A 12,682-nucleotide genomic window follows, 5' to 3' on the forward strand; every position below is an offset into this window, starting at 1 on the left:
CACCTGCTTCAACCTCCCAAAGTCCTGGGATTAAGGTGTGAGCCACTGCACCTGGCCAAATCCAGTGTGTATTTTTCACACATCTTTTCAGTAGCTAAATTTTAAACAATTAAAGCTAAATGGAGTCCTACTAGAACAATGAAGTTGTGTTTAATGGAAAAACATTTTACACTGCCTCCATTTAAAATTAAAATTGAAATTGATTAAATAAAATAAAAAATTAAACTTCTCGGTTGTGCTAGCCACGTTTCAAGTGCTCAGTAGTTACCAGTGGCTGGTGACTACTGTATTGGATAGCACAGACACAGAACCGTTCTCATCATCACTGAAAGCTTTATTGGACAATAAATCTTTAAATCTTTCATTGCAGAAAATTGGACATATTTTGTTATTTGTAAAATTTAGTCATGTTCTGCATAACAACGTTTTAGTTAGCAGTGGACCACATATAATGACAGTAGTCCTGTAAGATTATACCAAAATTTTGCTGGACCTTTGTGTGTTTAGATATATTTAGATACATGATTACCCACCATTATGTTACAGTTGCTTGTAGTATTCAGTATAGTAAAATGCTGTACAGGTTTGCAGCATAGAACAGGGGTCCCCAACCGCTGGGCCATGGACCGCCATGGGCCCGTGGTTCATTAGGAACCGGGCCGCACAGCAGGAAGTAAGTGGTGGGCGAGTGAGCATTGCAGCCTGAGCTCCACCTCCTGTCAGATCAGTGGTGGCATTAGGTTCTCATTGTGAACTCTGCTTGTAAGGGATCTAGGTTACGTATTCCTTCTGAGAGTCTAATGCCTGATGATCTGAGGTAGAACAGTTTGTTTCATCTGGAAATCATCCCTCCTCCTCCCCAGCCATGGAAACATTGTCTCATGAAACCAATCCCTGGTGCCAAAAAAGTTGGGGACCTCTGCCATAGGGCCTAGGGGCCAAGTATATAGTAGGTTCTACCCTCTAGGTTTGTGTGAGTACACTCTCCAGTGTTTGCACGATGATAAAATCACCTGACTCATTTCTCAGAATGTTTTCCCATTGTTAGCCAAGACATGAAAGACATGACTAAGTCTTACAGATAGTCCTGTGATTGCCTAAGTCTCACGATTTGAACTTCTGATATGAAGATTTGTGACTGTTTAACTCCACATTTATAGTTTCATTACTAGTTATTTGGGATCTGACTTCCCCTCAGCCATAGATAGATAGATAGATAGATAGATGGCGTGTCAGTGTCTCATTCTGTCAGTCTGTCACCCAGGCTGCATTGCGGTGGCATGATCATAGCACACTGCAGCCTAGAACTCCTAGATTCAAGCGATCCTACCTCCTCAGCCTCCCAAGTAGCTGGGACTATAGGCATGTACCAGTACATCTGGCTAATTTTTAAACTTTTTGTAGAGATTGGGGTCTTACTATGTTGCCCAGGCTGGTCTTGAGCTCCTGGGCTCAAGCAGTCTTTCTGCTTGAGCCTCCCAAAGTGCTGGGAGACTGGCATGAGCCACCATGTCATGCCCAGCTAGCCCCAAATACTCTTTTAACTTAATTAAGTTGCCACAGACTAACATCTGGCAAAGAATTGGCTTTGAAAGCAATGAATCTCTATGTGAAGCTCCTTATGAATTACAAAATAAATGCACTTTCTAATTTTTTTCTGCTATCAAGATCACAGTTTGAGACAAGAGATGACATTAACACTTAAGATACCTATTTCAGTATTGTAAACATAAATGACATTTGGGTGTAAGTTATTAAAGGAAAAAAGTTGAGAAGAAATAGAAATGGTAGCAGAAATTTTAGGTTAATTTTGAATCCAGGGAGATGAACTAACACTAATGAAAGTTTTCTTTTTCTCCAAAGGTGAACTGCTGCCACAGCCACCACAAGCACGTATACAGGAGAAATATTTTATAATACAGAATAAGATTTAAAAGTCAGGAGGATGAATAAATTAATATTGTTCCTCTCTTCATTAAGGGGCTCAACGTTCATGGGGAGCTTTTTGTAGCAGCTTGGGCACATTAAAGAGGTGTCTCCCATTTTAAAGGAGAACAGGAAAGCGCATGGGGGAGACGTCTGATGTTTGGAAGGCAGTCTTTTTCTAGAAAAGGATGATTTGGGTCTGCTCTCAAGGAATACGAATCTGTGAAATAGCGCTTTTTGACCTTTTCCTGGTTTGGTGCCACCTTTCATGGCTACTACTGTTATATTTTTGTTACTGGGTCCTGGGAAATTCATCTTTCACTTCTGGGAGATTAAAAAAAAAAAAAGGTATGGCTGAGTTTGGTGGCTCATGCCTGTAATCTCAGCACTTTGGGAAGCCGAGGTGGGTGGATCTTTTTAGTCAAGGAGTTCGAGACAAGCCTGGGCAACATGGTAAAACCCTGTCTTTATGAAAAATTCAAAAATATTAGCCAGGTGTGGTGGTGCATGCCTGTAGTCCCAGCTGTTCGGCAGGCTGAAGTGGGAGGGTCACTTGAGCCCAGGAGGTGGAGGTTGCAGTGAGCTGAGATCATAGCACTGCACTCCAGCTTGGGCGACACGGTGAGACTCTATCTCAAAAAAAAGAAAGAAAACAAAATAAAAGAGGCTTGTCTTTGAATAGACTTTCACTGTCCAATGTATGTTGGCTGAATGCACTTTCTAAATTAGATGACCTTTATTGTCAGTGTACTCTAAAACTGTGGTCAGATCTCAAGAAAACTCCTGGCTTCCCTCTGGTCTGGGTCCTCCTCCAGCCTTGTGCAATGATTCTGAGGTGCATTTTTGACTTTGAGTTTGAGTCATTGAAAAATGCACCTAGGCGACAGATGGTGGGAACTTACTACTTCCTGCATTTTGACTGAGTTTTAAACGGTTCCGAAGATCGCTATCTTCCCACCAAAGCTATGATGAGTGCTGTGTAGGCATTTTAAATAAATCTTACATTTTACTCAAAGGACTAGGTGGTGAATTCTGATTCTTTCACAAAAGGGGCTTCCTCAGCTTTTCCTTTATTTTTTCTTTTATTTAAACTACCATTAATGTGCCAGAAACTCCAGTTATACTATTCACTTCATATATAATATTTCATTTAATGCTCATAAGAGCCCGATGAAGTAGGTATTATTGTTGTCCCCATTTTACAGGTAAGGAAAGAGAGGCTAAATAACGTAATTGAATTTTGAAAGTTATGCAGCTAGTTAAGTGGCACAGCAGGAATTTGATTCCAGCTGCTGTTCGACTCCAGGACTCACTGCAGATGCTGCAGAATAGGTTGATTTCAACAGAATTAGACACAAGTGGTGGTGTAAGGGCAAGCCCCTTGCATTAGGGCTATTGTTGCTTGTTATTGCAGGCCAATTTTTTTTCTGCTGTGGTTAATAGCATGAGATGAACCTAATTGGGTATTGTTGGTGACCTGGGGGTTTACAGGATGTTGATGGTGCTTGACTTTTCTCTTGCAGGTGGCTGTGTTACTGCAACGTTCCACAGTTCTGCGACAGTCTACCTCGGTACGAAACCACACAGGTGTTTGGGAGAACGTTGCTTCGCTCGGTCTTCACCGTTATGAGGCGACAACTCCTGGAACAAGCAAGACAAGAAAAAGATAAACTGCCTCTTGAAAAACGAACTCTAATCCTCACCCATTTCCCAAAGTAAGGGAGAGTTTTTGCTGGTCTTTGTTTGATCTCAGAGCTTGAGGTTGCTAAATACAATGCCAAAGCTTGCATAAGTAACAAGATCAGGAATGACAGAAAAAAGCATTCCAAGGAAGAGGGAGAAAGGACCCTTAGTTCCCTTTGTGAATCTTCTTGGGTGTTTTCCAGCCCATTTGTTAGCCTGATGTTGGGTTGACTGCCGTCATTGCGCCCTTATCCCCTCCTTATCCTACCTGAGTCATTGTCTCTGACTTTCATAGAATGGGCAGTGCTTTCTTTTGTATATTCAGCTGCCAGGAAGCTCTAGGAGGATGAGGGAGAATGTGTAGCAACATTTTCTAGCCACTCAGAAATGGTGCAAAATAACTCAAGTGGCTTTTGTTTCCCCACTCAATTTCTCTTTTTCTAAGCACTGGTGAACCATCCCTGTGTCAGCTATAGTAGATCTCTTTGGAAACTACACTGCAAAAGCAGGGATGGAGAGGAATACAGACCTCCTTCAGCATGACCTTTGAACCTCTATACTCAGTTTCTCATAGAATATGCATACTTTGGTGCCCCGTGCTGCTTGCATCCGCCACAGCTCCAAGGCATAAATAATCATTTAAATATTTTCAAAGAGTAGAAATGCCTCAAAGCAATAGAGAGTTGCAGTGCTGCACTATTGGCCTTGGAAATGCATTTTTAATGCTAGGAACCAAAAATTCAAGCTAAGAGATTGGATGCTGGTGAGATAGGCCAATGGTGCAGTTGATGACTTCTCATGGAGCAATAGCAGCGAGAAATGAATGAGACAGTTCATTTTGTGGTTGTCATTCTGCCTAGATCAGCACTTGGATGGGAAGGAAAAAGGCATAATTTGAAAAGGCTGTGTAGGTGTGATATAGCCTTCCTTCCCCATGCCATTCTGAACTGCTGATGTAGAGAATAGAATTTGAGAGGAGGTATTCTTTGATCAAAGATTGATGAAACACTGTTTTGTTTGAGAAACTTGATTTTTTGTTATTGAGATAGTATTATTGATAGTATTATTCATAACTTATTGTTAATTTAATTCATAACTTACTATTATGAATTAAAACTCTATCTTTACTGAGACCAGTTGTTTTAATTCATAACAGTAAGTTGGGTTCAAAACAACAACAAAATGGTTTTCTGATAGAAATTGACTGAAGATTCCGTGGCAATTTAACCCAAATCCTAAACCTTAGGTAGATATCCTGGGTAATTCTGATGGGCTTTAGCTGAACACTCAATATTTGCACATGTATTTCAGCAACCTGATTGTCAAATTTTTCTTTAGGGAACCAGTACATGAAACTAAGTCATGACATGAACATTTTGTTGTCCTGGGTGGAGGAAGGTTCTGAAGCACTTAAACTGCAGTTTGGATGTTGCCTCTAAAATGGGTTATGAAATTAGTGCACACTCATGTATTTCAGTGTCTATCTTTTAACTGTTGTAAGCTCCTTTCCTTGGAGACCGAAGCAATTTTTTAAAACTTATTTATCAGTTATATTTGCCATATAAGCAGTATTTTATGTTTTCAGATGATAGTTGTCATTCTGTCTCTGAGTCAAGGGACAAAGAAGACTCCTCCGTTCCCAACATATACACCTGTTACGGTGTTTAAAGAGAAATTTTAGTTACTCTGCATAATAGCGTTTTTTTTTCCCATAACAAGTTCATTTTGCTTCTTGCAGATATTTGCTAATTATAGTGTGTTTTGTTCCCTCAGCCCATAGTTCTGGCATGCTTATGCTAGGAGGTAAAATATCAATGCTGCCTTCTTTTCTTGTCTATTACTAATGGTGGGGTAAAACTACCACCCACTTCTCCTTTTAAATCCCTTTTCACTGAATATGACAACATTTAAGGCTGTTGGGGATTTATACGTACAGTTTTGGCAGCAGAACCACACATATTAAAGCCTGAGTTATTATTTGAGTCTTGGGCGCTGTTTCAGAGTGAGAGCTGGGACCAGGTTCCCAGCACCAGGGAGGTCTCTGCAATTCTCAGATGGATTTTCAGGGCTTACATTCTTATCTTCCTTTTCTTCATATGCGCTGCCCTTTTTCTGCTTGTCTTTAAAATGTGCCTCTTTCCCCATCGACCTATTTACGAAGTTTTTTTTTTTTAAAGTTTTATATCTATATGTCATTCTAAAAGTGAAGAAAATTTGGTTCAGGGAAAAAAATGAAGAAGACCACTGATAGCGTCACCACTCTGAATTATTTTTAGTGGTTTTAGGTATTTCTGTTTCTTCCCACATTTATTGGCAAAAAATACTCAGTAAATCTCAGAGGGACTTAGGTATCTGTATTTCTTTTTTCTCTTTTTTTATTCTTTTAAAATCACCTGCCCTATTCTGATAAACATCTGTATTTCTAATGAGGTTTCTAGATGATTTCTGTGGGTTGCCAAAACTTGAGATCCATTGCTTTAAAGTTAGCATAGCAGTTAATCACTGGTTCTAATCCGGATCCTGCCATTTACTAGTTGTGGGAATTTGATCCAATTATTTAACTTCTCTGTACCCTAGTTTCTTCATCTGTAAAATGGGTGTGAATTCTATCCATAGGGTTGTTATGAAGATCAAGTGAGTTAATGTACATCAACCACTTACAACACTGCTCTAGTAAGAGCTAGATATGTGCATGACAAATAAAAATAGAATATATAACTCATAGGGTTGGTGTGAGGATTCACAGTAAGAAGTTCTTAGAGCAGTGCATGCACAAAGCAAGCACTCAATAAATATTAGTAACTTTTGTGATGGTAATGACAGTGACAGCGCAGCTATATGGAGGGCTGAAATTGTGTGCTCTGAGATTCACTGAGGAAGATTAATGCGTTTCCATTGATGTAATTAATGTGTCCATATCCTATGTTGTGTTAAGCTATGCAGGATCAAAAGAGTAAAAGTCTGTATAAATGCATTTCTGTATTTGAGTATACTAGGGCTGCCCAACTAAATCATAATTCGAGTCATACTTTTTCATTATATTTCTGATTGAAGGTTTGAGACACTGATGTTAAGGTGATTGCCACAGATGATTAAGGCTATTGTTCTTACAGTAGTTTTTAAAAATTCTTATTGCTACTACTTTTGTGTCTAGATTTCTGTCCATGTTAGAAGAAGAAGTTTATAGTCAAAACTCTCCCATCTGGGATCAGGATTTTCTCTCAGCTTCTTCCAGAACCAGCCAGCTAGGCATCCAAACAGGTAAGTTTCCTTTTACATAAATCAGAGAACAACCAGGAAGGCCAACCTGAAGTATAAGCTGCAGCTCATTCTGCATTTATTTCTGTTTTTCATCAGGAAATTGAAGCCTAGAGCCAGCAAAAAAGCGAACACTTTGGCAGATCTTGCATCTGCATCCCTATTAATGAGAGGATAGCAGGTGCGAACCAAAATCTTGCAATTGTGATTCTATTAAAGAAGAACACAGGTGCAGACCAAATAGTTAACAACAACAACAGGATTTGCTTAGCTTGCACATTTCAATTTAATAGGAGGCATTTTTCTACCAAAGTAGGTGGAAGAAAAAAAAATAGGAGGCATAAAATTCCAGACAGCTTAGCTCTGTAGTCAAATGCTGGCTGTTTTCAAACACACTTACAGTCTCAGTCGATGGCTAGATACACCTGGGAATCAAGTCTCAGTCTGACCTCTTAATCTATGTGTGTTTTGTACATCAAATTACCACCAGGTATAATGGTGGATAGTGAGTGAAAGATGGCAGTCTTGAGTTTCAGGATGTGAAATACTTCCTGGTGGGGCAGGGCATCCTTGCTGTTGCTTAAATCAGCCAGTGGAATCAGTTGGCATTTTGTGAGGAAGGAAGACAAGTGCCTTCTGGAGTCACAGTGATCCCAGAAAGAGGATCTGAATTCCTGCCTTTGACACTAGAAAGACTCAATGGAGAGGTTTGGCAAGAAATGCCAAAATAGTTTATATCTGGCCATGGGGAAAGACAGGATGCAGAATTTTGATGTCAGGAGTTTTTTTGTAGTGCTCTAGGTCAATGTGTAACAATGTGTGAGTATTGCTTCTAATGCCTTCAGCAAAGAAAAAAATTATTCTTGCTTTAAAAACAAAATTGAAGTATAATTTATATATATGGCCAAATATACTCTTTTCACTCTACTGTGTTTTGACAAACACAGGTACTTGAGTAATCATCGTTAGTTACCATCAAAATATAGAACAGAGGCATCCCTCCAGATGGATTCCCTTGTACCTCTCTGTAGTGCATTCACAGTCCTACCTCCACCTCTGTCAAGCAGTGATCTGTTTTTTTGTTCCTATAGTTTTGCCTTTTCCAGAATGTCATATGAGTGGAATCATATAGTAGATAGCTTTTTGAGACTGACAACTTTAACTCAGCATAATGCATTTGAGAGGTGGTTTTTAAAAAAGGTTTTCATCTAGAGTTCAAATTTAGATACAAATATAACTCAGTCCCTACAAACCAAAGTACTAGTGAATGAAGAATTTTATTTGACTCATCCTCTTTTTGTTTGAGCTCATTACCAAAAACGTGTCAAAAAAACATCATTGTGTTTTTTTTTTTTTTTTTTTTTAACCTGAGGTCATAATTTCATGTATCTCTGGTCCAAAACCAGTAGTGCTTTGGGCCTGTCTGCACCTGTTACATGTTTCTTCTACAGTGAGCAGTCAGCGCTTAGTGGACACGTTCTCTGTGGTTACTGGACATATCCTTTACATTGCTCCCTCTGTACCTGTGCTATTCACTTTACCTTTGGTTTGATCTCACCTAACTTTCAAATGGCATTTCTTCTACAAACTCTTTTCTAAGTTCTCCCATCCTCTCTAGCAAGGGCTGGATCGTTTTTCTTCCAGACTTTCACAGAGCCTTGAATATATTCTATCCTTGGTTCTCAAACATGGCTGCACAATAGAATCACCCATGGAGATTTGAAATGCACTGTGTACTGATATCTGAGTGCCATTCCAACAGACTGTGAGATTATTGGCCTGGGGTATGGTCTGGATATTAGGACTTTTAAAGGTTCCCCAGGTAATTTTAATGTGCAGCAACATTTGACAATGACTGTGTTAGACAATACTCACCTCATATTATTCTAGCCCCATTGTTTCAGTGTGTCCTTTATCTCCTGTGAATGCAGCTTTTTGATGGTCAGAGAACCAGTTTTGTCACAATAATAACTGATCCATTTATTAAGTGCTTGGCTAAGAAGCTTCCTTGAGATCTTTAAGCCTTTTCACAAAGCCTGGGAAGCTGGAATTATGATCTCCTTTGTATAGTTGAGGAAATAGAAGCTCAGGGAGGAGCAACAAATTGCCCAAGATAGACTTTGTAAGTGATGGAATTGGGTTTTACATCATTATCTAATTCCTAAATATTACACTGTATTAAGAGAGCCAGAACTCTAACCACTACATCGCACTGTTTTGGTGTGCATTGCCAATGTACAGCATACAGTTGTGGAAGGAATGAGTGAAGAACAGTTTCATTCTTTAGGTATTGGGGGACCAAAGTTATTTGGCAGAATCAACGTAGTTCTCCTCTGGTGGGTCTGTGGAGAGGACTTCTTTCTTTTTTTTTTTTTTTTTTGAGACGGAGTTTCACTCTTGTTACCCAGGCTGGAGTGCAATGGCGCGATCTCGGCTCACCGCAACCTCCGCCTCCTGGGTTCAGGCAATTCTCCTGCCTCAACCTCCTCAGTAGCTGGGATTACAGGCACGCGCCACCATGCCCAGCTAATGTTTTGTATTTTTAGTAGAGACGGAGTTTCACCATGTTAACCAGGATGGTCTCGATCTCTTGACCTCGTGATCCACCCGCCTCGGCCTCCCAAAGTGCTGGGATTACAGGCTTGAGCCACCGCGCCCGGCGAGAGGACTTCTTTCTGTGTGAAAACCCCCCTTGACCCTTGTTTGCTCAAACTTCTTCAATCTGCTCAACTTCCAGCCACATTGTTATCTGTCATAGTAAAGGATGGAGAAGCAAGAGGTTGTCGTCTGTGACCCTATGGGAGTTCTATTCTTTTTTCTGTGGCTAAAGTTGTCACCAAGTTAAGTTGGATTGTATACTTGAGTGTTACCTGAAACTGGCAGAAGCGGGCTGTCTTCTCTTGTTCTACTGTAATTGCAGTGTGTTCTCTTGGGGGAAAAGAAGAGTGTAATCATCTACTTAATTGGCATGTCTGCACATCGATGCGACTGTAATAAATGACATTCTTAAGGAGTTTCATTCTAAATGAAACTTTACAACATACTCAGATGTCTTCTGAATCACCAGAGCTTTCTCTTTGTTCAGAATCACTCCAGTATGGTTTGAAATTCAGAAGGCCTATATGCTGGGAGAAAAAAACATAGAGCTTGACACTTCAGTATATTTTGATTTTTGACAAACCACCAGCTATTCACTTAGAAGTGCTATGGATTGGTATCTCTCTTGCTTAGTTTGCTTATTTTATGGCCTTCTTGGCTGTTGGGAATGTCCTCTGTTGACTGAACTCTGGCTGTGTTGAAACTTAGATGGACATTCTGTCTGACAGTTGTCTGTACTGCCATGCTGGGTCCTGTATGTGAACAGTGTTATTGAGAATGTCTGCACCCCTCATCAGCTCTCATCCCATCAGCTACCAGTCAGCAACACAGCCAGCAAAGCAGCATCCTACTCTGTACAATGGCCTTTTCTAAAATACAAAAACAAAAAAACCTATTTATGTGGAAATACTATCAAACTCATAGTAGAGTTACAAGAAGAGGACAAAGAAATCCTGTATATTTTGTATCCTTTACCCAATTATAAACCAGTTGTTAACATTTTACCATTTTTGCTTTATTATTACCCTTTCTCTGCCCCTCTCTCTTTCTCTTTTTTCTCTTTCTCCTCCTCCTCTAAGGTTTTTATATATACTGTTTTACACACACACACACACCCACACACACACACACACACACCCACACACACATACTGTTTTATATATATAATAATTTAGGAGAAAAAAATATTTTTATAATATACCAATACATTTACATATGTATTATATATTTTATTTATATGTTATATATAAATATATAATATATTTTTTCTCCTAAATTAGTATGTGTATGTGTGTGTATATATATATATATATATATATAAATAAAAAACTTAGGGGAGGAGTAGAGAGAGAGAAAAAAGAGAAAGAGATAGATAATATATACTTATATATGTAAATAAATATATAGCATAAATAAATATATATTTGTTCCACTAAATTAGTGGAAACATAAATAAATATATATTTTTTCCACTAAATTCCAAAAATAAATATATTTTTCCGCCAAATTAGTTGAAAGTTATAAATCTCATGCCCCTTTAGTAATTTTGATGTTTCTCATATATTCTCTAACATAAAAACAGGATGGTTTCCTGTCAGCAAATTTAATGTTGATATAGTACTGTTATCTAAGCTATAGGCTGTCTTCTGTTTTTGCCTGTTGTCTCAGTAATGTGGTTTATTGCAGTTTTTCCGTTGCATCAGGAGGCATGTGATGTTGGCTTGTCCCGTCATTGTTAGTGTTAAGTTTGATCACGTGATTCTGGTGGTGGTCACCAGCTTTCTCCACTGCAGTATTACCACCTTTCCTTTTTAATAAAAAAATACTTTTGTGGGGAGATATCTTGAGACTGTATAAATATCCTGTCTTCATCAAAATTATACTCACAGGGTTTAGCCTACACACATGATCGTCCCCAGATCAGTTTTCATGTGGTGGCTGCCAAATAGTGATTTTTTTTTTCTAACTTCCATCAATTTCTTTCTTATTTCTTTTTTGGTATTCTTCTATAAGGAAAAGCTTTGCCTCATCTCCACTTATTTCTTTACTTATTCATTTGTTATTTTATCAATATGGACTCATATCTTTATTTAATGAATTATAATCCCTACTGTCTTTATAATCTTGATTCCTTCTAGCTTATGTTTTAAGTATGATTTATTTTGTGGCATTGGGTAGGAATGGAGTGGTCTCATGTGCCCTTGGTTTTTTGTTGCCTAAGAAAGGAGTCAGTCATCTAATACCTTCTTCTCCTTTTGCCTGGGCAGTTATCAGTCCACCTCCTGTGGCTGGGACAATTTCATACAATTCAACCTCATCTTCCCTTGAGCAGCCAAATGCAGGAAGCAGCAGTCCTGTCTGCAAAGCCTCTTCTGGACTTGAGGCAAACCCAGGTAAGCTCCTAAGAGGGGGTAAGAGAGGGCTGTGACTTGCCCTATTAGCTCCATTACCTGAGGAGTGCAAAAGTTAGACTTAGACCAACTACAGATTGTGCATGTCCAGGATTTTAATGGCTAGAAATCACTTTGTATTAGGCTTTTAGCTGTACTGGTTAGTTATTGCCGTCTTAAAACTGTAATAACTTATTGTCATAGTTCACTCATTTGGTGTGTTGCCTGAGAGTTGACTGATTTCAGCTAGTCTCACTCAATCTTGACTGGGCTTGCTTGCAAGTTACCCATTGATTAGAATCTCTGTTTTGGGTTTGGCTTGGCTGGAGCACTTAAGCTGAAGCAACTCTGCTCCATGTATTTCTCATCATTTTCCTGGGGATATTGGGCCACCGAGAACATGTACTTCTTGTGATGACAGAGGGCAGGAAGAAGTACACAGTCTCTTGAAGCCTAGGCTTGGAACTTGTAAACCATCACTTCTGCCACATTCTTTTTTTCTTTTTCTTTTTTTTGAGATGGAATCTCACTCTGTCACCCAGGCTGGAGTGTAGTGGTGCGGTCTCAGCTCACTGTAGCCTAAACCTCCTAGGTTTAAGCAATTCTCCTGCCTCAGCCTCCCAAGTGGCTGGATTACAGGTACCTGCCACCACACCTGGCTAATTTTTGTATTTTTAGTGGAGGTGGGTTTTGCCATATTGGCCAGGCCTAGTCTTGAACTCCTGATCTCAAGTGATCCACCCACCTCGGCCTCCCAAAAGGCTGAGATTGCAGGTGTGAGCCACCAGGCCCTGCTGACTTCCGCCTCATTCTGTCATCCAAACCAA

General features: G+C 39.4%; 1 protein-coding gene across 2 annotated transcripts in view; it reads left to right on the plus strand.

The window, feature by feature from the left end:
* Positions 1 to 12,682, plus strand: part of KAT2B (lysine acetyltransferase 2B) — a 111,611-nt gene that overhangs the window by 63,964 nt on the left and 34,965 nt on the right. For both annotated transcript variants that reach the window (XM_032267531.1, XM_032267539.1), the window contains exons 6-8: positions 3,450 to 3,641; positions 6,764 to 6,870; positions 11,733 to 11,858. In XM_032267531.1, the coding sequence (XP_032123422.1) occupies positions 3,450 to 3,641; positions 6,764 to 6,870; positions 11,733 to 11,858 (425 nt within the window). The remainder of the gene's footprint in view (positions 1 to 3,449; positions 3,642 to 6,763; positions 6,871 to 11,732; positions 11,859 to 12,682) is intronic.

This window comes from Sapajus apella, unplaced genomic scaffold (assembly GCF_009761245.1).
Source record: "Sapajus apella isolate SASKATOON/1434 unplaced genomic scaffold, GSC_monkey_1.0 scaffold4, whole genome shotgun sequence".
Classification (NCBI taxonomy): domain Eukaryota; kingdom Metazoa; phylum Chordata; class Mammalia; order Primates; family Cebidae; genus Sapajus; species Sapajus apella.